Here is a 26,787-nt window from a genome sequence, read left to right on the forward strand (position 1 = left end):
GGTTTTATAAGTGACTAAAACCTATGTTTCTTTTCATTATTTCTAAGTCTCAGGTCTCAAAAGACTAGTGCTGGAGAATTGCTAGAGTTTCCCAGCTATAGCATGACTTGGTGACAGTAAACTTTTAGCTTCTGAATTGATAGGAAAACCGAAATTTCTGCAAGTGCGAGTTGAAGTGTCTGATGTGAAATATGGTAACGCTGCATCATGACCACATCATCCACATAGCAGCTGACCTTTTTCCATGGGCATACCGCGGAGGAGGATTGCTTAAACATTAAGTCAACGTCTGCTTATGGGCTAAAGTTGCAGCTAAAGCATTAATTAAATGGTGAATGCAAGAACATAAAATAAGCCAAGGGATAACAAATGATGGTTGATTTTCAGAACCAAGTTGAAACACTTTAATAAGCTAGAGAAGGAATACTGTCCTTTCTGGCCTGTAATTGTTTATTATATATTAAAATACTGAAGTATAGGCTCGTTTCTGCAGTTCCTTGAATTATTGGTAGATTACGCTTCATTTGCCTGCTTCTAATTTCTGCCTTTTTGTTTAACATATTGTGTTACATTGTTAACATTAATCCATACTGCATGTTAATCAGATATGAAATACCAGAAATGACCCACTGATACATTACAGTGTCACATCACAAAATGTGCGATATCGGAAAGCGTTCTAACTAAATGCTGCCCGAGTCAAACATTTAGTCTCTTACTGAGGCAAATCCAATATAACCTTTTTCTTGGGGACAGCAACTGTGGTCAAAATCTGCGTGTGTGAACAATGCCTAGATGATGGTGAGGGCTATTATAAGGTCAATAGTAATAACAGTTACTACTAATATAATAAAAGTACAATTCTGAGCAGGGAAAAATGCCCAGCAAGTACGTATCCATTCTGGTTTTCAAAAGTATACCCTAGTAAGACAAGAATTGCTTAGGGAGTGATGGTTGTCCATTTTCAGCAAGGGTGGAGAGAAATCCTCGCTCCTTGAGGCCAGTGACAAAACTCCCAGCTGTTTTATATCTTATTCCTGTAAAGCACAATTAACCAAACTCCTTCACCTGTCCTGGAAAGCAGCTGCAAAACGTCTTCTGAGCCAAAGATTCTTCAGAGAGAAGGATGACCAGACGGTGACGGTGTTCACGCAGCTGTTTATCCTGTCTTGTTAGTGATGTTTATCACACTCCAAACAAATTATCCGGTAGCATATTACATGTGAAAAAACCAGTGATGGCAGCTGGACTCAATGGATCACAATGTGCAAAGACAAAATAAATAATAAAAAAAAGATCTTTGGGACTTTCATTTCCCTGTGATCACAGTTTAATGATGATTTCCTCTTTGTCAGGTGGTTTCACGGAACTTAAAAGTTCATAAATGCATCTGTGGAATGATAGTGACAAGTGTAATGATACGTACGATTTATTTGCGATATTGATCTGGCTTCTCTTCACTGTGTCTTTTTTCGTGCTTGACTATCTTTGATTTTATATTCTTTAAATTTTTTATGTGCTGCACCATTTTCTGAAAGAAACATTTGTACTGTATATGATAGAAGTGTTGAAGTTATCTTATTTTCATGTAACTTTTCTATTTCTTTGCAGCAATTTGGTAAAATCTTAGATGTTGAAATTATTTTTAATGAGCGAGGCTCAAAGGTAAGCAGTTTAATTCACCCATGGAATTTTTTAATTTGTTTAAAGTATTTGTATGAGTAAAAGGAAACAACTGCACTGCTGTAAAAAATAACGTTTGAAGTTCCATGTTAGCGAAAACATCTTCTGAGCTGTCATGCAGTTTCCTAAGCAGTATGAAAATCATTGGACTCATTTTAGATCTTTTAAAGGGGGTAATTTTAGCTACTCTAAACTGTCATCTGTTTTATGGGAATGTTGATTTCTGCTGTCTGTATTCTTCAATGGTAATTATCTTGTTTATTTCACAAGATGAGTCCATACTTACAGATATTTGTAGGCAGGTTTGTATTAGTACAGGTATTTTTTCCCCTATTGAAATGAAAGATGATAATGATACCTAATAACTATCCTCTTTAGTAATTAGCTGAGAAAATATGTGATTGCTCTAGATTATCTAAGTGCAGATGTTTTCCTCTTTAGTTAAAGCTTCAGTACACCAACCCTTTGAAAACAATCTATTTTAACACTTATTTGACTAAAAGAGTTCTTATTGTATTGCAAACATTTATTTTTTTCTGAAAATTACTTTGCCTTAAATGCATACTTCAATTTATTCAATATTTAAGAAATAAAGCAAGATCGAATGGCTATGACTGCACTAGCATCGTTAGCTGCTGCAAAACTGTAGCCCAGTATGCTTCACCTACGATAGCAGCTACATTGTAAGGGTTTATGGGTGTCATACGCATGATATCTTTTTCTTTTTCCTCCCACGTCAGACACACTAGGATGTTTACCCCCCCCAATGCTTCAGCCTTCCTGTAGCTCTCATGTATGATTTATTATTAACGATGGAATTCTTTTCCTGTTACAGATACAGTGTCATCTGTAATTTTTTGAGAATCAGATGTATAATGAATCTCTCTTAAATCAGATATATTTTAATTTTGTAAATCAGATATATTTTAATTGTGTTAACTTTTCCCTTAATGTGTTTGTATTTATATTCTAAATTTAAAGCCATCACTTTTTTTTTTTTTTTTTTAATAAAATAACTGAAATTTCCTAGGTTATACTCAAAGTTATTCTGACACTCATTAATTAGTACCCTTCCCTGCTAGCCCAAACCCAATTGGAACATTCACTGCTTTTTCAGTAAAAAAAAAAGAAATATATGGAATTTGGTGGCTTAGGACCTCCTGCTCTGGCTGAATTTATTAGCATTAACTTACGACTGTTCAGTAGTCTTTGCAAAAGACAGTGTTGTCCAGAACCTGCTGCTACTGGATAGTTTTATAAATTTCAAAACCCAATCCCACGCTTGCCACCTGTGATCGGTTCTGTTGAAATAGAGTGGAACTGAGTACGTGTGCCGGGGTGGTGGTGTACACGTTTGTTTAGCCCTTAAATCTTACATACGTAGGACTTTAAACCACCGCGTCTGCACATCAGACTGCATAAGTGCAAGGCTTTTGTAAAAAAATTGGGAGGTGGGGTGAGGAGGTATTTCTGAATTGAGTATTTTTAATAGTGATCTTCCAGTAGTGAAAACATCCTTGTGCTGAAAACAAGCTCGTAGAAAGGATTTTGCAAGGGAGCGTTTTTTTCCTGGGTGGGCTGGTAACGTCACTGCCTCAGGTACGCCCTCTGCGTTAGAGGCTCTAAGACCCCCCCGTTAAATCCTTCTGCGCTCTGCAGTGCTGTGTTGGTGCCTCCGAGCTGGCTCCCAGTAAGCTGCTCCAGATACTGAAGGCAGCTCTGCGATGCATCTCAGCGCTTGTGCATGCTGCTTCTCATCTGCTTTAGAGTTATTTCAGGCGCAGCTACGTAGCGTTTCGATTTGCAGAAGTACCTTTAGATTCTCGCAATGAAATAAAAAGTTAAAAACCAGGATTAGTCATAAGAGGAACGCCTTTTGTTTTTTAATTATTTTTTGTTAATCCGATCATTTCATGTCCATTCTGTAGGATTTAAGATGCACCAGATTAAAGTCCCATTCCTGGCAGTGCTTATCTATGTTTTCATAAAATCCCACTGAAACTGAAAGGACTACTAGAGTGGTCTCAAACTGAGTACAGGTAAAAAAGTTCACAGGATCAAAATTCCAGTTTGTTTCTAGCTGCACTTTGGCGTAAACGAATTGCTAGATACTTTTTGTTTCCGTTTTTGTTTATTTCTTTTTATTCCAATAATTAACGCTTAAAAAAAAAATCTTGCAAAACCAGCAGAATTAAGCTCATTTTCATACCATAATAGTTAAGAAAAATGGAGTTGCAGATTCAAAAAACATAATGCTGCGGCACCACCATAAAGTATAAAATAATTGCGTAGAAGGGAGTCTTTCCATAAAAGAAACCCTAAAATAATACAAGTTCCACACTACAAGTTTCTGTTTGTTTGGGGGCATGATAATAATTAAGGTAACTTTTGCTAGAATAGTACGGCAACACTGACGGCATTTGAAACTCTTCTTTTTATCAGAATTGCAAGAATGTCAGTGCTGTTTTGGCGCAGATCTTTCTTACAACCTGTGTTAAATAAACGAGGCTTACCTTTGCCCGTTCTTGAAGCTGTTGATTAAAGCGACGTTAAAAACTGCTGGTAACTTGCCTTTCTCTGCGTTTACCGCCCGTCTTGGAAGGACAATTTGAAATACAGCTTCTGTTACTCTGTGCCTGTTTTACTGCTGCTCTGCTCTTTTAGCACTGAAGCTCTCCATGGAGCTGCAAACGGCTTCTGTCTCGGCCCCAGTTGCAAGGCTGCAAAGAGACAGAAACATCAACAAGTACCGTTTCTTTTTTTACAGTTGTAAATCAGTGCTCTATAAAGCTATATACTACGTATATACTTTCATAAATCTCTTCGTGTGTATCTATATTCATATGTATCACTTGAAGAAATATATGTAAATATAAGAAGAGCTCCAAAGCACCTCCCAAATTAAAACAGAACCTTCTCGTGTACTAACTTAGCTATTACTAAATCATTTGACGGACTTTAAAAATAAAATGCAACAACTTACATCACTGCTTAATAAAATACATGGGATGTTAAGCTAAGGTAGCTGTTGCATCAGCTGCATGTAAAATTAATGTTAACGTGTTTGTGTAGATATGTGAATGTGTGATGAATGAATCTGTTTTGTGATTGAGTTTCTGTGTCAGCTAGGTAAAACTAAAGATTTGCATAAATAATAAGAGCTTAATTTAAACAGTGTTAATTATGAGAATAAGTACAACATAAGAAATTAAAAAATTACAATGAGTATTCTTTTCAGAATCTTTGAAGTTCCCGTCATATCTTGGCTTGTGGCTCTACTTGATATCTTTTTTTAATTTTTTAATATAATTAGGTTTTTTATCTTTCCCTTCAGTTGTTTGAAAAAAATTAACTGGTAGTGCTGTGAGCTAAGACGACCAATTCCAGATTTTGACTAAACAACTCCCCCCAAATGTTTGCAGTTCTGAGAAGGGGCAATTGTTCGGCAGGGAGGAGAGGGGAGAACAAAGAGAGGTGGAGTTTGTGCTATTGCATGGAGCGAGGCTGGTTGGATCGATGGCTCCGCTGATGTTTCCTGCTGTGAAATTTTCTTAATGGCATCTTAAATTATGAGCTTTGGATGTTTGGTTGTGGTTTTTTTAAGGAACTTTTACAAGGTGGGAGGGAGCAGTTGAAGAAGAAATGAAGGTTTAAAGTTGAGCATGGGTTTAGGTGCAAGAAAAGCCTCTGCAGGCATCGAAACCATGGGGATTAGTACCGAGGAGCGGGATTGACTTTCTCTTGAGCGCTCCTGATGCTTTGGGGAAAAGAGAGTTACAACCTCAGTGTCTTGTGACGAGGGAGGTCATGGCTTTGTGCTAAAGTTGTGGAGGGTAGAGTGGAGAAAGTGCGTGGAATCAGGTGTTCCGAGAATGGCTTCAGCTAGAAACGGAGCTGCTGATAGAGCACTTCTGAGCTCAGGCTTCAGTGTGCCTTCAGAAGAGGAAAAAAAAAGGAACAGACTGTGGTTAAGCTACTGTGAAGAGAACGGAACATAAACTGCGACTGCATATAAACGTCACTTTCTGTGGTATAAACTGGCATAAATAAATGTGTTCTTTGATTAGGTAAAATAACCCCAAAAACTTACATCACCGTCCTGTTAGTTTCTTAACTCTTTTTGCCGATTGATTAATTTTGGAGTTCATACCCATTGCTTTTCTCGATGCTTGGTGTCAGTTTTGCCTTAGTTTCATATTTGCTCTCTTCTTTGTATAAAATGTATAAATAAATGTATAAACATCTTCACTACTTTTTTTTTTCTTTTTTTTTCTTTTTTTTTTTCCTTTTTTTTTTCCTTTTTTTTTTTCCTTTTTTTTTTTTTCCTTTTTTTTTTTTTTTGAATCGGTCACTGCGTAGGTAATAGGTAGAACTGCAGAGAGTAAGTGGGTGAATACTGACCACAAAACTTAGCGAATGGACTGGAGAATGAGGAGACATGATGCATGGCTTGTTGCTGAGGAACAGCACAGAGGGAAGCTTTAACTCCGTAGCTCAAGCTAAAGTAACAGTAAAGAAAAAGGTTGTAGTAGGATGTCAAGTGTGCAGCAATGCCTATTCTTTATAAAGCGGCTGTGTGTAACTCGCTAATGTTTCTTGTTCCCAAACACCCAGTGTGTAGAAGCTTATTTGTTTGGATGACTTTGGGAGAGCACGTAAAGGCTTTGCGGTGCTAATGAATTACTTCAAAGGGTTGGTGTATGTTTCCAAAAGGTTTTTTCCATGTCTGTTGTTTACCATTGTAAAGAGTGTTTAATTTAACTCAGCGCAAGGAAAGGAATTTTAGTAGGAATGGAAATGTTTATTTAACATAGCATTATAAAGCAAAACATTTGCCATAGGCAGAATTTCATATTTGCCGAGTCCCACTGACACGGGATTCTGGAGTTTTACCAGTTGCATGTTCTACATGTGGAAAGTAATATACATAAATAGTAAACGAACCAATTAAACTTATTCGAAGCGTTTGCATTTTTATTCCTTTATCAGAGTTTCTTTTTCTATTCACATCATGTGATTTTATTTGATCTGTTAATACAAGAAAGTTTATACTTTGTTCTAAAGGTACTTTTGTTTTGTTGGTGGTTTTCTTTTCTTTTTTTCTTTTATAAAAAAATAAGTAAAGGCTGTGTAGTTTGACAAAAGTTTAAGTTACCCTAGTGTTGCATGGGAACAATGTTTCTTACGATCACAACAGCATGATTAAGTAGGCAATGTTTTAGAGTATATTGACATTCAGTGTTGAATTTTGTGCACATGTTTTTTATTTCAGTGAGATATCTGCATGCCATTAAAACGTGGTTCATTTTCTTTTCTCATTAGTTCATTTTTTTCTATGTGAAGACACTGTAATTTATTTTAATCTCATTTTCTTATTGTTAGATTTATTTTCCTCTGTAGTGACATGTAGAAAGGTATTTTTGGTATCATTCTTTGAATTTCTCAGAGGGTATTATCTAACTGATGACAGAAAAAATTTGTTCACATTTGTCGCTTATTTATTGCACATCTCAATACAATTATAATTTTTCTAATTTGCATGTTACAGAAATGAAGCAAGGACAAGAAAATATTAAATTAAAGAGAGAGAACATAAGCAAACAAGTGGTCATTGACTGAAATAATAATGTGCATGTTGTTTTCCCCCCTTCTCCCTCCTGCATGCAGGGATTTGGTTTCGTAACTTTCGAAAATAGTGCTGATGCGGACAGGGCGAGGGAGAAATTACACGGCACCGTGGTAGAGGGCCGTAAAATCGAGGTGCATGTTCAAAATATTTTCCTTTTCATCTTTTTTATAAATGTCTGCTTCACTCTCATTTGTTGTTTCAGATGCATCATTGGTGTCTTCTGTGTGCTCCCCTTTCCCCTTCCCATTGTTTATATATATATTTATATATAAAGAGAGAGAATTGGCCTTACTTGGGTTTTTTATTATTATTTCTTTTGTAATTATTATTATTATTATTATCATTATTGCTGAAAGGTGGATGACAGAATTGAAAAAAAAAAATGAAAGCTTTAATCTTTTGAAGTTATCATTTTGGATGTTTTGTAAATCAATGGGTGCAGTAGATTCCAAAAACCAGCCAACAAAAAATAAAAAAAAATAAAAAATTGAGAACAACAAAAAAAAAAGTGTGACAGACAAAACAAAAACAAACAAAAAGTTGTTTTTTTTATTTTGGTTTTTTTTTTGTTTGGTTTTTATTTATTTTTTTTTTGCTGCAGGGTTGATGCGGGATCCACAGTGGCTTTCAAAAAATTCAGATTGGGAAAGAAGCATCCAAAAGACGTACCAGAAAAAGAAACAAAGCCAGACTAGAGATCGACCAATCTTAACATTTAATTTTTAACGAAACCATCAGGCTACCTTGGCTGGATGGCCTGAGCCATTCACGTCCAGTAAAAAACCACCACAAATGAGCTTTAGTACCACTGGATCCCCTTCAATACTGCCTCAGTCGTATTTGTTAGAATAAAAAAAATACCAATTGAAAATGCTGTCGTCTTTTGAGTAAGATGTTGCATATTTTGCCTTTTCATTTTCCCCCTTCGACGGTAGCGCTTAGGGCCCTCACCAAACTCTCAGTAACCATGGTAACTGTATACATACCCATGCTGGCGATGGTGCTGAATGGTAAGTGGAGAAGTCCATCTGCCGTTTCACGTATTTAGCGCTGATATACCACGTGAATTTTTTTGACTTGTTGTATTAAGTTTTCTTGATGCTACATTTTTTTCTATATTGGTACGCCTGTAATTGAGTGTACGTTTTAAGCAAGCCTGGGAGGCACTGATTGGATTGAGGATATGACTTCGTGCACATCTTACTCAGATTGTTAACTCCATATTGTGTTAAATAATGCACCCTCTTTTTATCCTTTTGTTAGCTGTGATTTTCAAGCTTGAATGATTTTGTTAATTCTTGCAATGAAAAAGGCTCTTGTTCCAAGTGTTGAATGCTAGATGTTGCTTTTCCAATGGTACTTCTCTTCTAAAGGGTTATGTTGCACACTGCTAAAATCGTTTGTCCCTTTTTTTGACATTTTCTTTGTTTCCTTGTACCTTGTCTCTTTCCCTTCTACTCCACTGCATGTTCCTTCATATAATCTTTTTTTCTGTTTTGAGTATTTATTGTATCAGTGTTATCATGGAATACAAGCATGCTCTTAAGTCTTAAATTATGCAGTACCTTTTAATTTGCTTTTAATGTCTTTTTATTAAAGTTTAAATGATATGATGTTGCTTTATTGAAATGATTTGTAAGTTAAAATGGTTATGAAAGTAAATGTAATTACAAATAGTATGATTTTGTTATGCACCTGTTGCCTTCTGTAAATTAAATTGCATTTTATTTTTACATGACTAATAGCAGTAATAATGCATGCATTTAATAGTAACGTGAACCCTCCCTGTAACCCTTTCTAATCCAGTGTTCTATGTGCTTAGGTAAATAATGCAACAGCACGTGTAATGACAAATAAAAAGACCGTCAACCCTTACACGAATGGTAAGTGCATGACATCTCAGTGCTTTCTTGTAATGTCAACGCATGCGAAACCTCACTCTTCTGCCGAATGGGTGGACGAAGTGCCATAGTCCGCCCCTCCTGCATCTCCCTCGGCTCGGGCTTTGTCCAGTGACCTAAAACGGGATATGACTGGGCATAAATTCCGGCTGTGTCGAGTTCAGCTAATTCACAGCCATGTGGGCATAGCGTGCCTCATTTTGCCTGGTTGGAATCTGAGTGTTGAACCGCAGTGGCTTTCGTATAGGAAAATATACCCGATAGGAGTGTTCTCTTCTAGCGTTGTGCAGTGTTAGTGTTGCGATGAATGAACTAATCGGAGGGATCAGTTTTGCTTGGCCGACGGAGGTAGGGAGACCAGCAACAAGAATGGCGTGGGCAGGCATGAGATAGGTTTTAGTACCAAGACATGCATCTAGTCAAAGGTCATTTTCTGTCTTCCGTGCACCATTTGTTAGAAGTAAAGGGCAAACCGTAACTGAGTGCCCCTTCCAGCTTTTTTTCCCTGGAAAAAAAAAAAAAAATCTAAATTTCAAGCTATCTAAAAAAATTCAGTCTAATACTGACCAAAGTTGGTATAATGTTGTACCTTAATGGTAGAAAAATAATCCATAGATATTTAAGGGGTTTGGAAGCAATACATTTTAAAAATGTTTCCTTTGGCAGTGTTTGATCATGTGCTTGAGTTGTTTGCCTTTCCTAGTTCAGAAAATTTGAACAAGTTCCTTACTCTACACATCAAACAGTAATACCTTGATTGAAGTTAATTGCAATTACATTTTTCAGTTTTACTAGACTGTGTAGTTATAATTGTTTGCTTTTCAATTTAATTTAGTTTTTCCCATCCAGTAGAAAGCAGATGAAATCTGCACATACATCAGTAAAGGTTTCCATAGGCAGATTAGACTCTTTTCCATTTGGAAATATAATGAATCTGATTTTCTATATCTGAGGTCTCATCAGTGAGGTTTTACTAAAAGCCAGGGCAAACAGTGGCTTTATTTTTTAATGAAAGAGTCATTATTTTATTTTCTCCGTGGTAGGAAAAAATTAAGTGATGGTTTTCATTTGGCGTGTGATAATTGAGCTACTTAAAATGAGCTGGAGAAGAAGAATCTGGAATTGCTCATGCTTTCTCAGAAACTGTTTTCTTCCTTGTTTTGTATGTAAATGTGGAACTGGGCAAATGACGCAGATGGGAAAATCTCAGTTTTTACTGGCTTTACAACATCTCAGTGAATCTAATGAAAGAGACGTGAAGCTTGACTGGATCACGTAACAAAATTTTGTTGCAATAAGGAGCTAAATTAACTATATGCATCTGATACTGCGAACTTTGTTATATTGTAATAATAAAAGGATAAAAGTAGGTTTTTTATAAATGATGATACATATTTTCTATTCATATTATCCTAAGGCTACAAAACTGTTAATTAGCGAATAACAACGTTACATATCAGCACATCTAGTGCTAAAGGAAGGGAATGTTGGAAATAGAGTTGTGAGATTTTTAGGAATCTGGTTTTAGGAGAGGTTCATCTCTGTGTCCTGCACTGAAGGATTACTTAGATCATACATTATCATTTATTAATATCCAAAACCAGAATGATGACAATCTGCTGCTAAGTGCTTCCCACTTCAAGTGTTTTGTGTATGTCATTTTCCATCCTGTTCCATCCGGATCTCACCAAAAGTATGAAACATCCTGTTTAGTGCATAAAAATTAGAATCTGTGTTTGTGGATCCATACATCCAAGTTGTTGCATGCAGGATGTTCTTTTGCACGCCTTTTGATGGGTATCCACCAAGGCCGACTCTGGTTGTAGTTCATACGTTTCGATTCTTGTAACTTTTTGTTTGTTTGTTTTTAATGTCTGAGATCCCCTAAAGTAAACACACAAGGAGAATCATGTTGTTCTTGCGTAATCATTACAAGTGAGAAGGAATGACGTGTAGACGTGCAAGGTGCTTCGTTTAGTTTAATCAGTGCTTCTATTCTCAGTCTTCCTGACATTGTATGATTCTAGTTCTTTATCCTTTTGTCAGGAATTAACTAGTGCTTTAGCTGATTTTTAAGGATTATTGCTGACTAAAGTAAAGGTCTCTTCTTTTAAATAACATATAAGGCTAGTTTTTCTGTGTTCTTCTACAAGCATGTTAACATTTGCAAGATGCTTCTGACGCAGAGAGCCAGAAGCTTTTTGTTTGCGCATGCCTATCAACTCCCTTTTTAATGTGTGGCTTTATTTTCAAGGGGTATGTGGTGACTGACGTGTTATTGGCAGGTATTCAAAATGCAGTTGGGGCACCTGTTGTAGTATATGAAAACATCAGGCACTAATATTTATTGTAATTTATAAAAAAGATAGGCTCGGGTTTGTCTTTCATTCCTGAATACTGCTGGTTGTTTGATAACAGGGCTCATGTTGTAAATATGGTTGCAAAAGTCAGTAGATCTTAAAGCACAAAAACCTAGACTTTTTTTTTTTAATATATGCAGCTTCATTCAAGTAAGTGGTTTACTTCTGTGTCCTAGATGGTTTTTGAAATAAGTATGCTTTCCAGAGACTTTTGATGATTCCTGAAACAAGCAGTTAATAACTGCTCAGTTGCTAGGAGAGCGCTCTCTGTGCCAGCTTGTTACCAGACAGGGTGATTTTGATGGCTGACCTTATGTGCTTTGGAGGTAGAACTATCTTTTCTTTGCAAATCAATTCGTTGTCAGGAGTTCTACTTGTTGGCAAAAATATCTTGGAGGCATTTGCAGACGTTCCAACCTATCCTGTTCACAGTTACGTGCTTTCTTCTGATACGTGTGTTGCAATTGAGGGTGCTCGTCCAAGTGTTGCGGGGAGCAGAGAATCACGCGCGAGTAGACTCAGGGAACCACCGCAATGGATGAGGAACACGAAACAGCGATCGGTGGAGGGATACATGTGTGTTAAAGTTTATGCTTGTGGCGTCTTGAATTTGAGCCTTCCGTTGATCTAAACTTGAGATTCGGTTTCACAGCGAGTGACTATTCTGACCGTTGAATTCCCTCCCACTCCCCTTTCCCTCCCCTCTGTTTGCAAACAGGAGGAAAGCAAACAGCGTCGCAGGGCTTCTTTCCCCCCAGAGCATTCCTCCGGCCACGGGTGCCTCCCTGGCCTATGAAGTGAAAATAATCCTCTGCATCGCTCTGCCCCGCTTTCTACCAAAGCTTGTGTTACACTCTGCAGTATGATTATTTCCTTCCCTTCGGCACGCTTAACCTGTAGTTCTTTTGATGGCTGCACGGGGTGGGGGTTTGGGGCAGGCGGAGGGGTTGTTTGTTTCCTTGTTTGGTTTTCAAGTTTAGAGCTTTTACAGTTTCAACTTGAGGTGGAGATTAGTATTGTGACAGTGAGAAAAATGCACAAAATCACACCCGCTGCAGAGAATGTGCCTCCTCCAGCTGCTGAAGTAGGGTTACTTGGCAGATGCTCGCTTGGATGCATCAACTCCTATCACACTTGATTAACCCACACAGCTATGGGCCAGCACATTGCTAGCTGACAAGATAAAGTTAAGTTTAATTACTGTTATTTTCACGATGAATGAAGTATTTCCTGTATGAGCTCCAAAAAGTTAGGTGAGACGGCCGTCACTGTGAGAGAGGTGAGGAACTGAAAGATGAGCGTGGCTTTCAGCTGGGAAGAGCAGGCTGCATCTTCCAAGATTGTTTCTTTCTCATAGACAAGTTGTGGCGCTCTTAGTGTAACTTAGAAGCTGAGAAGTGTCTATCAGCTTCTTCGACAGCAAAAGCTGACAGACCTGAGATTCAGTCCAGTCTTTCATTTTGGATGGCGTTGATCAGTGGTCTTTTGAGGAAGTAATGAATTTGAAATATTAAATATTCCCTAAGCTCTAAAAGGTTAGATTTTTACTGAAAGTCTCAAAATGTGGATGATTTTCCATCATAGAAAATTTGGCAAAGAGCATTTGTTATACCATGACATTCCTGAGTATAAACCTGTAGTATGTAAAATTGAAGGGTCAGGTAAAAATCCTATGTTATTTTCAGGAGTAAAGTAATTTTAACCCCTCTCGGTTGGCCGTCTTTCAGCTTCCATAATTGTCTTTTAGGTACATAGAGCAACCGCAATTACTTTGGCAGAGCAATTGCATACAGTGCTGCTCTTTACTCTGTTTGAACTTATGAATGAGTTGCATTTCAAAAACGCTCCTCAACTCTATTACCGAACAGTTGATTACTGGTAAATAGATACTGTGCATCAGATAGAAAAAAAGGAGTATTTTTAAATGGTGGGAATAGTTTTCTTTTGTGTTATTACTGAGATTTTGTATTACACCTTTTCGGTTGTCTTATGCATTATGGTTTTATGATCTACTGTCCTTTTGCATTCAATGATATGGCCAAGGCAGAAACAAGCCTCAATACAGTTTGCATTTAAATTCTTCTAAACTTGGCTCTTCTGATTTTGAAAAGCCTTATTGTCCCTGTCTTGTGATTGTATTTTGTTTCCAGCAGCATAGCAGCATAGTTACAGGATCTATTGAAAGTACTGTAGTTCTTGAGTTTGAGAAGCTTTTGCTCGGGTTTTTTTTTCTTTATTCCCATTTACAAATGGTGCTTCCCACTCCTCTGCTTCAAGTGTGCTTTTGGAAAACCCCTAATTTTTCAGTCCCGGTAGTTCAAATAATTGTTCAAATGCTTAAAAAAAAAAAAAAAAAAAAAAGTGTGGGTGGAGGGACGTTCTGTGGAGTTAGGAGTTAACTGGGAGTGTGGATCTACCTGTGGTTGAGCAAAACACAATAATTGGCACTTGACCGCAGCTGAGAACACTAAGGAGCTTGCCAGTGTTTTCTCCAGCTGTTCTGTTACTCCGTCCCCTAGAGTTCCTTCAGCGTTGCTCTCTCTAGCATCACGTATGCTTTGAACACAGTCCCCGCTTCTGCAGCCAGCCTCTGCGCTCCGGGCTTACCTGGAAGTGCCGCATCGGGGGTAAGGGCACAACAGCGATTAGCTGGAGTTTGGCCAGAACACGCGATACACATCTGTTGGTTCTGTGCTTCAGTTTCATGCCAGCTGTGGCAGGACGGTGATTCTTTAAGACAAAGGCCGTGGGTGAATGTGTACCACTTCAGAGTTGTGCAGAAAGCGACTGCAGCTTACCTGCTTACCTGCCGGCTGCTTTATAGCAAGAAGCTAACAGCATTTCTCAGCTGGAAGTGCAGGCGGGACAGTCGCTGCTGGTACCTGCCCGTAATTGTCCCGTTCCAGTGCAGACAGTCTGATGTACAAATGCAAATGGAAAATAGTCTGGCATTTGACTGGGATCCCACGGTGCGCAAATCTCTTTCGCGTCACAATAGACATGTCCAGACGGTGTCTACGCTTTCATTTTTCCTAGAGTAGAATCAAAAGGCTCAGACTATTTGATTGCCTTGTAACCTACGCTAACACATGCTTATCAGAAATGTTTATGTCCAGCAAATGAATTGGTTTGGCCTCTCTGGCTCGTAACCAGAGAGTTAAAGCAATGAGAAAGAACTGATCTACTCTGGTGCTACACGATCTAGAGATACCTGAACTAGTTCTGACTTAATTCTGTAATTTAAGGGGATAAGACCATGGCAACTGTGCGTTGCAGTCAAGATAATTCACCCGATAATTTACCCCAGTACTACATGTCCAGGGAATGCCTTGTTTCATTACTTATTTCCATGCTTCAGAGTCTGATATTAAAGATCAGTAATCTAAGATGCCTATTCAACTTTCATTAAAATGACCTTTTTTGAAGCCATTTTATCTGTATAACTTTATACAAAAATAAAATTAAAAAAATCAGTATTATCACTAATTGCAATATTAACTCCGTTATGTTTTTATGTTTGCTGCAGGCTGGAAATTAAATCCAGTTGTTGGTGCAGTTTATAGTCCAGAATTCTATGCAGGTAAGGATTACGCTATAGTTGTCCATGCCATATTTTATTTTAGTGTTCTTTAAAACATACAAAAGTGCAGAATATGCATTGGATGTGAGGTTTGGTTTCGTTGTTTGATTCACGTTATCTGCAAGTCATTTACAGATTTGTGATGCAGGATTTTAAGTTACCTGGGCATACTAAAGTTTATGTAGAAGATATATGAAGATCTTTTTATTGGGAAGGAGATACTACAACATGAAATGTACTGCAGTATCCCAGTCTTACATGAGAATTTATTCTATTTATATTTTATTTATATTTTATTTTATTTTATATTTCGGTACAGTCACTTTTCTCCAGGAATTAAAGTGTAGTGAGCAACACAACAACAACAAAATAATCTATCTATAAATATATATTTTGTTTATATACATGTACATAAACACACATAGGCATTGAGTATCTGTGTTACAGTTTTTTTTCTTGAATTAAATTAAAATGTTTGTATTTTACATCTATATTATCACTTGAGCCTTCACTGAGATCGAATTCTGGTCCTGGTTACAACTTGGAGTCAATGAGATAGAGTCTTTTTCTACTGGCAGTCAGTCATGGCTAGCAACAGTTTCTACAGGTACTTTAGCAACAGTATTGAAAACAAACTTGGTTGTACTCCAAAACCCAGTTGTTTTCAGAGGAATTTGAATCCTGCCCATAAACATAATCGCTAGCAAGTCCAAAAAAGCCTGGTTTTTTGAAAGCTAATAATTTACATCTAAGAAATAATCACCTCACATCCAAATGCTTCTACTAGGTAATAAAGTTGTCTGCCTTTTTGAGGCTCCAAAATCATATATGTCTTCCATGACTTTCATGGGAAACTCTGGGAATTTTTGCGTTTTCCATTTGGATCCGTTTTTCAGTTCTCTGGGTGTGTATATACTGAATACAAATACCAAATATTTATCCATTGTCACACACTTAGGTAATGGAGGTACTTGTAAAATACATTCTTTACAGCAAGGACAGGTATTAGGAAAGCATTTTTCACAGGTGGCGGTTAAGCATTGGGAAGAGGTTGCCCACAGAAGCTGGGGAATGTCCATTCACAGAGATATTCAAGTCTCCACTAGACAAAGCTGAAAAATTTGCCTTAGTTCAAGGGACTTCAAGAGACAAAAAAATGTTAAATAGCAGGAATGTTACAAACAGATATTTATTAAAAAAAAAAAAAAAAAGCTGCCTGTAATGCATCCCGTGCCATCTACTAAGATAGATGAAAATGTTCCAGTCAGGGTAAAAGTGGCACAGTACAATAAAAATACTACCTTGGCATTCACGGAATTGCAATATTTAGTGTAGGCAGCATTTATTTCCTTCCTTGATGTATTTCTACATTGACAGCAGGAATTTAACATTGATCTCGTTTGAGTAGTTAGTGAACCAACCCTGAACCTGCATAAATTAGAAAGTAAGAGTTATTAGTCATTTTATATAAATGACTTTGTGTTAATGACAAATATAATAATATTCCCATAGTACAGTAATCAATTTTCTAATACGTATGCAGAATTAACAATCTGACTTATAATTGTCTCATGAAGTAGGGCATGAAGAGTTCACATAGTTTGTAAATTAAAATCAATATTTTCAATCTCTCCTGAAGGTAATTTTCCTAATTTACTGGACTTTTCCCTAACATTTATTTTGTCTTTTAATTATAAAATGGCAGGTTATTGATTTTTTTGTATAACCTCCTGAAGTCCCGAGTGCATTTTTATCGCCAACACAAGGGAGGTGTTTGCCCTTCTAATGAGAATCTTTAATTACCATTAGAAGAGTATTAATTTAATTTTATGAATTATGACATGCACTCCACCACACCTAAGCAAAAAGTTATATCAAGATACTTCATGTATTTCAGATTTTTTTTTCTATTTATACGTGCAGACAGTCTTGGAGTTTTTTTTAAAATGCATATCAAATGCATATTTTCTGCATTGACTAAAACATATTTTTTCTCAGACATTTAAACTTTCTTTAAAGTAATTCATTCAAAAACAAAACAAGAGCTCTGTGCAGCTCTGTGCTTCGATAGAAAATGAAACAGTAAAAGAGCAATGCAGTTCTTGCATGCTGTAATAGAATACTGCAACGTAGCTTTCTTTTTGGGTTCCCCTCTGCCACCTTACTTGGAGAGGAAGTAATTGCACTTTTGAAGATTACAAAATTAGAAATGTGATTTTTTAAGAGAGCCAAAGTTCTAGTTGTTTGGTTTAATTATTGTCTCCAATACCGTCATGTTAAAACTGTACCAACTCTTTCATAGTCAGTGCAAGAAGCTCCTCTGCCTCCTAATAAATGATGAAAAATTTGGCCACTTCTGAAATAAAGATGATACATTTGCAGAGAAACTGTTGATTTAAAGTACCTTTAATCTTCATAAATAAGTAAAAAACCAGAAGGTTATACAAAGCTGTCAGGATGGCACTGATGAATGGCAAATTCACCCATTTCTCAATTGCCGGTGGAGACACACGCCGCAAGGCTTAACCGTATTGTACATCATATCTGCCAACTCATTTCTGTGATTAAATATTCCATCAGTGCGGGCTATAAGGCGGTAAAGCTTAACAAGATTCATAAGATGCACCACTTGAATACACATAACTCACTTCCTTGGATAGAGAGCACCCCGCATGCAAAAGAAAATTAGAATTGAGTTAAATTACTCCGTAAGACAAGATCAATAGAGAAAGGAAAAGATCCCCTAATGCAATGCAAATCTAAGATATAGTTATGTCCTGACAACTTGAAGCAGACAATTAAAGTCAAATAGGGAGGAACGCAATGTAAATCAACCCTAAAACCTTGAAGATAATGGTAAACAGTAGGACCAGTGACATGATTGTTATAGCTCTGCTTTTTTTCTGAGTGTACACTTCTGTAAAAGAAAACCTTTACTGAGGAAAGGCATGACGGCTAAAAATGCAGAGTGTAAGATACATAGCAGATGCACAACAGACAGTATGTACGTAAAGTATTACTTGGGGACTGGAAAATACTGTATATTTACAAAACACTCTAGATTTTTATTCCTGAGTAGCCCTTCTAAGACTGTTTTTCTGACTTGGAAACGCTCGTGCTGTAGTAAATTAGAACGCTCCAGAAATACGGCTATTTAGGTCACGCGGTAGCGTTAGTGTGGATTTCCAGTGACATGTTCATGAGGTGCAATTTGAAGAGTGCTGTTGCAATTCCGAGGCCGAGCAAGGCTCCCCAGCAGCTGCCCGCTGCGGACGTGCTGGTGAGCTGCCTAACTGGCACACCTCCTGCCCTGCCCACAGGTCAGCTGGGAAGTCCTAAACTGACATTTCGTAGGAAAAAAAAAAAAAAAAAAAAAAGGCATTTTTTTTTCATTTATCATATTCTGCATTTCACAAAATTCCACTTTTCGATATATCATAATTGATAGGTAATTTTTTAAAAACTGACTTCTGTCCACGTAGTCTTTTTCTAGTAAATAAAATTTTACTATTTAAGGCACTTTTCCTCCTCACGAGAAAGAAATGCTTAATAAAGTTATCATTTCCATTTTAGCTTATCTTTTCCAGTAAACTATTTATCAAGTCCTTAGGCAGGTCCTAATGAAGAAATATGTAGGAAGCACTGTGTCACTTGCCTCACTAAGTCTTCAGGTGAACGGGGACAAATTCTTCATTTGTTTGTATGTGCATCCAATTTTAAATCCATCTCATAGTGACCCATAATTTTGCTATGTTAAGCTGGAGTCTGTTGTCGTCCCCCATACACTCATCTATGGCGGGCAACGTACAGATTTGCGGTTCGGTGTCTTTACTAGGAGTACTCCGGTACTTTCTTACCATAAGCTGCTACATTCTTTGTTTCCGTGGCCTGTTATAATTTTTACCGGCTTATTTATTTTTATATATTGTATATTTTATCTGTAATGCCTAGCCTTCCATTCAGCCTGAATGCAAAGTCTGAAAGCAAAGTTCCACATTGTTCCTTTCGGTTATTGCAGAGCTTTCTATTTTCTTCTCTTTTGGTTTTTTTTTTTTTTGGAATGATGAATTTTTGAGCGATCTTTTTCACTCTCCTTAACGGAATGTAGAGTATTGTTGCTGCCATATTACTGCAACAGATCAGTACTTTGAAGCAGATAGCTTGAGACACAGTAAGGCTGTTTTAAAAGATTTTGCCCTTGTGAGTGGCAGAAAATATCTTTTAGGGCACCTACCTGGTGCAGAGGCTACTTTTTGACAGTTCCAGTATGCAAGGTAGGGGAGAAGATGTTACAGAAATTACCTGGAAATCTAGTGAATCTTCTTTCAGAGAACAGTTGAATCCACAGTGACTCACATGAGAAAATATTCTTATCTATTCATAATCAAAACCCAATATTTCACAACTTTCAAAATTTCAGTTGGCAGTGCAAAAAGAAAGGATTTAAGGCTAGTGAAGAAGAACCTCCAGAACAAGTCATGGAGCACAGCTCAATGAGAAGTAATAGAGATCCCATTCTCCTTTTACTTAAGCGACTAGTTACCTGTTATTTTTCCTGAGTAGTCATGAAGGGCTAGAAGTTTTTCAGAAGGTAGTTTCAAGAGACATCCTCTGTAGATGAGTAGGTGTATTCACTTCATAAATAGTCTTAACCCGGTGAGGACTATTGTAGGCTCCCAGCTGCTTGGGCAGTTCGTAGCTATCATTCCAAGGTGGCTTGGAAGATTTCTCCCAGCAGTTAAAATGAAAGAAAGAGGAAGAGCTTGTGCTGCTTTCGGCTATTTTTTTTTTTTTTTATGCCTTCAGAAGACAGAGAAGGTTTAGGTGCCTGGGCTTTTTAGCCTGCTGTGCATTTGGAAGCTAGCAGTGTTCTCCAAGCAGCAGATTGTGTAACAAATTTCCTTTCACAAGTTTTGTTTAAAACTTTGAAAAATAATGTTATATATTATTAAGAAGTGAAGAAATACTGTAGTGTGTATATATGTATAAACATGCGTTTATATATGTATAAACGTGCGTAAGAGGAATTGAGGGGAAGCGAGGATTCCTGTATGTTTTGCTAACACTATTTCTCTTTGTTCATGTCCTAAAACATCTATTTCTGGAGTGTAAGAGCACCTGGGATTCATTTCATCTTTCTAGTGTTTCTCTTTGAATTTAAATGACTCTTGTATAAGCTCAGCAAATACCCCAGAAACACTTCTCAGTGAAGGTGCTTGGGGTTTGTGAAGCTGAATTACATGCTTGCGCAGCAATTCTAATCCTACGGTAAAAGTTCACTGTAGCGTATCTGTAAAGCATAATTTTGGTTAAAATCCACTATCACTATATAGATTAATTCATTTCACAATTTGATTACATACACTTGGATTTAAACTTAGCCATTGACAAAGCAGATATTCCTAAATAAACGTACTCGACGTTGTTAGCTAAACAGTTTAAGTAATTTTCTAACCACAGAAAAATTAAATAATTATTGTTTAATATTCCATCTGTTATATATAGGTGCTCCTTTTCAAAGCATAAAAGAAAGCTGTAACTGTTGTTTCAGAAATCATAATGTTAAAGTACCATCGTACAAATGATGACATGCTACTTAGATTAACACCACTGATGACAGCTAATGCATTTCTAAAACTTCTGTGGAGCTGTTACAAGCCATTATAGTGGAAACAGTGGTTTATGGAAGATTAATAAAGCCAGCAGAAAAATGGAATTCAGCATCTGCACTAGCTATTTACTCAAAAAAAATCTTCCAGAATTAATTATGCCTTATGCTACATTATAATGAATTTTTCATTAAAATGTATACTATCATGGAAGCTAAACAAGGATTATTCAAAGAATAATGCAATGACTTATTTTTTGAAAGATTAATTTAGTTAATTTTACATTCAAATCTGGAGCAAGGTTAATCGACCTGTATTTATCATTGTATCGAAGGCTGCACATTTTAAAGAGCAAATCACAGATACTGTCAGTATTCCCCTTTTAAAGATTTCTTCTGTCTGGATGTATATTTAATAACCCAGTATACAGTGGGATGGAAAAAACCACCTAGAAATGAAGTAATACATAGAAGAACAGAAAAACTCTATTTAAATAGTAATTGAAAGGAAGGAAGTAGCGCCAAAGAAATGGCAAAAGTTCTCTAGCCTCTGTTCCTCCTGTATTCTTTGCGTGTTTTTTACAAAGGAGTTAAGATGCCTTTCCTCCTTCTGAGGTCCTGTCTCAGAAACCTGCTTTTCCCTTTGAACTGCTAGGTAAGACATTTCCTCAGGGGTGGTTCTGCTGGGTAGCACTTGTGAAAATTTGTTTTCTTTAGGTAAACTTACTCCTCTCATAATGTCTGACCCAAAGATAAAGCAATGTGTATGAAGTAGGGTTGGAATGATAAATTCCTGTGTGTGAGTAAGCCTGAATTCCACCTTAACTTGAGTTCTGTGAGTTGGTGGATCAGTACAGCACCAGGTATAATCATAATTAAATGTGTGATTATGATTGCAGCTTACTTGTTTTAGTACCTTATTCTAGCAGAGAACACCATGTGTGTTAAAAATTCGTTATAGTTAGCTCAGGGGAGGGAAATCCACTGACCATTATTAAATATGCGGAGGCTGCTTTGGGCTTAGGAAGTCCTTGAGCTCCAAATGGTTGGAAACTAGGATAACACCTGTGAGAAGCTTGCTATCTTCTTGTAGTTTACTTCAGGCACATACTTTTGATGATTTTGAAAATTTTCTTTTTTAAATTATATCCAACGCATCAAAATGCCACCCAAATGATGACTGAAACTGCAGGGGCAATATGAAGGTCCCGTTCTTGCGTTACAGTCAATGGCCACCAAGTTAAAATATTCAGATTAGACCTTGACATTTAGCTTTGTAGTCAAACGGTCTGTTCAGCTCAATTGCCAAATTGCCAACTACTCAAGTAGTCCTGCTCATCTCCGATACATACCTTTGTTTAGTTTAAGGCTGCTTTTGTTTGAAGGAACATTCTTCTGTAGTGCTTCTTTTCCCCAGTGAGCTTGTATAATACATTTGAGCACACACACACACACACTCCCCCTCGCCCCAACCTAGCATAATCATTGTGGAATGAAGTGGTGATCATACTCTAGCCTGGACATTTCACACCCATGAAATAGTATTTTTTGGCACTGGACCAGACACTTTTTAACACAATCGTAGAAATGTGGGTTGGGTCTGACTTCTGGAGGTCATGCAGTTCAGTTTTCTTTTTTTAAGCAGGGCTGACACCAGTGCTAGATCGGGTGAGCCATGAATTTGTGTACTCTCCTGGAGGTTCCATGTGCAGGCTGACTGTCATGTGTCACACAGATTGGCTTTTGGACAGCTTTGCACTGTGTGTGGTGAGGTTGTCTGCTTCGGGGGACGAGACAAACCTGGTGCAGAGTAAACTCTCCAGACTGTGTGTGATGTAGGTTTAGAGGCCGGCTATAAAAGCAGCTGGTTTAGAGCTACTGCGCCTGTCTCACCAATTACTTGAGGTCAGCCTGGGGGCGCGCTTGTCTGGCCCTGAGGTCTAGGCTCCAATATGCGTGGTGGTGGTTTGATAGAATACAACTGAGACCGTAATTCAAATACCAACTATGGATATATGTAAAAAGCAGTGGCTTAAGGACGTCTCGGAGGAAAATTTAAGACAAACTACAAGGTCATCGCTAAAACACCTGTTTGTTCGGGACCGGGTGGGATATTTGCAATGCTAGGTAACCTAATAGCAGTTATGCAGAGGAATAAGTTCCTCTGATTAGAAGAATAACAAAGTGAGGAAGATCCATCCGTTAGGATGGACAGTCAGGCAGACAAACTATTCTGAAATGTAAAGTAATAAAAGTAATACACGAAATGTAAAGTTAATACAGTTAAGTGGAATGGAAAACAATTCCACTGTGTGTTAAACCTTGATTACATCTGTAAATTAATGCTAAAGCAATTTAAGATTATGTTGAATTGCATTCCAAGCATATAGCTAATGTTTTCTGGTTTGTCTTCTGCATTTTTTCCCCATTTTGGGCACTGGATGACAGAATCCCCAATACCTTTGCTTTGTAACTGCATTTCATAACACTTATTGAGAGTAAGTTTCGAAACAGTGAGTTTCCATTCGTTTACTTGTGGGTGGAGGCAGCTGAGATGAAGCTGTGCCTTACAATGGTACACAATCCCTGTCAGTTTGGTGCTCTCCGATTTTCTTTGCGAAAATTGTTTTGGGGGAAATCTCCAAGCACAGACCCGCTTCTAGTAAAAGCGAGTGGTTTGCAAAGTTTGGAAACGTTGCATTACTATTTTCGTCATGTTTTTGCATGCTCCTGAAATTGTGGAATCTGAATGGGCTAGGGAGGAAATAGACTAACTAAAGCCAGGATTATGCATGATGATTCAATTTTTGCTCTTTTATATTCTCAGCTTGTCTTTCCGAATAGAATTTTATTTGTAAGTTAAAACCAACATCCATTGGGGTAAGCAAATAGAACTGAGGGATTAGTAATTTGCATCTCTGCATCTAATTGCATTAGATTTGCATCTCTGTCTTATCGATTTACTGAAATAGGTAATTTACACAGAAAATAGTGTCTTGACACAATATGAGAGGATAAAGTATAAACATATTTACTTGTAATCCCTCCAGGGCCATGGTGAAACCGTAGTGTTCGTGTTTGAGCAGGAAGGCTCCGGTTTCGTTTATGCTGTGATTCTATTCATATTGCAGTCTTTCTTCATCAGGCAGATGTATGAATGTGACCCATTTTAGTTATCAGCAGAATATAAATGTATTTTTTATATTCTGAAGTATGGTGTTTCAGGAATAGTGTAATACCAGCTCAGAGTTTATATTTATACTTAAGATTTCTCTCGTGTTTGTTTCTCAAAGTTAAAAATGAACCAAGAGTAAACATCATTTACATACCTTTTAGTCTGCTAGGAGGGCCTAGAAAGATTCGGAATGAAGGTTTACTTTTCAAAGGTCCTGAACAACTTCAGTGGGACGCATCTCCCGGTGTAAGATAATGGCAATGAATATCACTGAATACCAATTTATGTGCACCTGAATTTGCATATATATATATCATATAGTAAACATATTTTGTAGGAAAGTTACAGTTATGGGCAATACCGACAGTACCGCTCCAATATTTTACATGAATACATAGTGCATTTCCAGTTTTAGACTTTTTGGTGACAGTATGTGAATAAGGATTTCCACTCCGACACCAGTGATAAAAATTCACTAACAAGCACAGGTAAACTCCCTAGGCTCGTTATGCATTTTGGTACAAGCGGCAGTTGAGTTTGTGTGACGTGGTGGTTTCATTTTGGTTACAAGACAAGGAATGTCTGTGGCTGATTAATCGTTTTTAAATTATATTTGGAAAGGGAGGTTTATTGCAACTGTTTCACATTGCGAATGGAAACATGACCTAAATCATTCCTGCGACATACAGCCTGTCTATGGTAAGGTTGGCACGCTAATGAAAATAGAAACAAGTCAGTCACACGGTGTGTGTTTTTAAGCTGACGTTACTTTGCCACATACCAGCAGTACCATGGCACAGCCTGAATTGCCATTAAAAACCAGTGGTTATGCCATGCAGCATTGTCAAGCTGTTCCTCCTAAAGCAATCTTTGAGAATTTTAGTGGATTAGTAGTGGATATACCTTTTGGCTTTTCACTGATGAAGTGGGTAAAGCTTTAAAGCAGGTCATCGTGTCGTGAAGCAGGAAAAGGATGTTGGCGTGGGAGCAGAGCTTAAAAGAACTTGCTGCTTCCCAGCTCCTGTGCTACCTGCAAGGTCTTTCCCAGTCTAAGGCACCATGGTACGTACTGGTAAGGAGTTTGATCGGTTGTGTATGGTGTGTCAGGTCCTGGAGAAGGAGAGGTCCCTGTTACCTTGTGATGAGTTATATATAGAAGGAAGAGGTGCGGAGAAGGGGAATTAGGAGAATCTGACGTAAAATTCTTACCGGAGCTGCAAACTTTGTAGCTTATCCAATTTTCCCTTGCATGATATAAACACCTACCAACCTGGTATGTGACTCGGTATACTGGACGCTGAACGTATGTAACAGGGGAGAGAGCTCTGTTTCCCAAAAGTCTGGAATGATATGACCAGCAAAGAGTAATTGGAAGGATTGATTACAAATTGCGTGTTGTAACGTGCATTGCTGTTCCCTGAGTCATTGTTCCTTGAGTCATTGCCTAAGTTCGCGGAGTGTTTTGGTGACATTGAGAGGTGATAATAAAGAAACATGCACTATGCTTAGAAAAGTGATGGAAAGAAAATTGGCAGTTTAGAGGACAGATTCTCATTACGAGTAGAAAGTATACACAGGTTATTCAATAATTGAATGTATTTCAGGTTTGCTGTCAGAAGGTAATGTAGATACTGATTTGGACTTCTGGAACTCACATTTGAACATCGACTATTTCAGCTTCTCCTCCCGACCATGCAATTCTCATGTTTAAGTGAAGCTCCATATATAATTTTGAGGGAATTAAATATAGGTTTTGTTTGTATTTTTAACATATTGGAAGAAAGGAGGTATTTATTTTTGGATGATGCTCCTTTATTCCTTCTTAATAATGGATTAAACAATTCAGTGTGTCAACACAGCTATCCATGAAATGGTTGTGTCAAAATCTGAGGGAGTATTAATCCGTTTGTAGAAAGATTCCAAATAGCTGAAGGCACTCAAGAAGCACTTTTTTATGAATTAACAGCATATTTAAAAGCATACTAAGGCCGTGTAGTTGGCTATAGATAATGAAGGACTAAGAGGACACTTAACAACTATTACGTATTCAAGATACTCTCTTTAAATCCTCTAGTCAGATGGGACAACAGAAGCTAACATACGCTATTATTGTACAACAGTGGCCTTTTAGTTAGGTGTTTCTGATCCAATTCTGTGACACGTTTTGAAATAACCCATCATAGAACAATAGTTCAGACCAGATCAAAGATAATGGTATTCCTGCCTGGAAAGGCCGATATTAAATTACAATTTTAGAATAGCAAATCAAGAGCAGACATGGATTGTTTATGGGGATCTTTGATACACCGGCAAATCTCCCGATATGTTCATGAGAGATGCAGCCTTATAGTTTTCCTCATGTATTATATATGGAAGAGGAATTAAGTATATAGGAATAATAGTTGTTGCAAAGGGTACGAATGAAACCAGTGATCAGAATGACTGAGACAAGATTAGGCTACGTAACATCCAGCTGTATTGGGAGAAAGGGAAAATGAAGTAACAATCACTGAATTTAGTAAATCATGCGGCTTTTAGATTAGAGTAATAAAATAAAATCTTATAACAGTATAGACAAAATGAGACACAAATATTTTTGGCTTTTGTTCACTCCTTCCTGTGGGTTTGTTTGGGGTTTTTTTTGGTAAATAGTATTATAGAATGTATGAACTGGTACTGAGTTGCCAAAAGCAGTAAGAGGCTCTTATTGGTAACACAATAGAATAAATATGTGTACAGAGCTGCTTTACCTGGGAAGCCCAATGGATTAGAGTGCTGTAATCTTCACTAGATCTCCTTGTAGGTAGTAACTTCCTTAGTTTCTGTATTATAAAATCTGATTTTTAGTTAC

General features: G+C 37.4%; 1 protein-coding gene across 10 annotated transcripts in view; it reads left to right on the forward strand.

The window, feature by feature from the left end:
• Positions 1-26,787, forward strand: part of RBFOX1 (RNA binding fox-1 homolog 1) — a gene marked incomplete at both ends in the record, with an annotated part of 1,320,957 nt that overhangs the window by 1,224,460 nt on the left and 69,710 nt on the right. For 9 of the 10 annotated variants that reach the window (XM_082490611.1, XM_082490609.1, XM_082490612.1 and 6 more), the window contains 4 exons: positions 1,612-1,665; positions 7,351-7,443; positions 9,135-9,195; positions 15,100-15,153. In XM_082490611.1, coding sequence (XP_082346737.1) covers positions 1,612-1,665; positions 7,351-7,443; positions 9,135-9,195; positions 15,100-15,153 — 262 coding nt within the window. The remainder of the gene's footprint in view (positions 1-1,611; positions 1,666-7,350; positions 7,444-9,134; positions 9,196-15,099; positions 15,154-26,787) is intronic. The other variant, XM_082490610.1, reaches the window with a different exon arrangement.

Source organism: Vanellus vanellus, assembly GCF_965231255.1.
Source record: "Vanellus vanellus genome assembly, chromosome: 14".
Lineage (NCBI taxonomy): Eukaryota > Metazoa > Chordata > Aves > Charadriiformes > Charadriidae > Vanellus > Vanellus vanellus.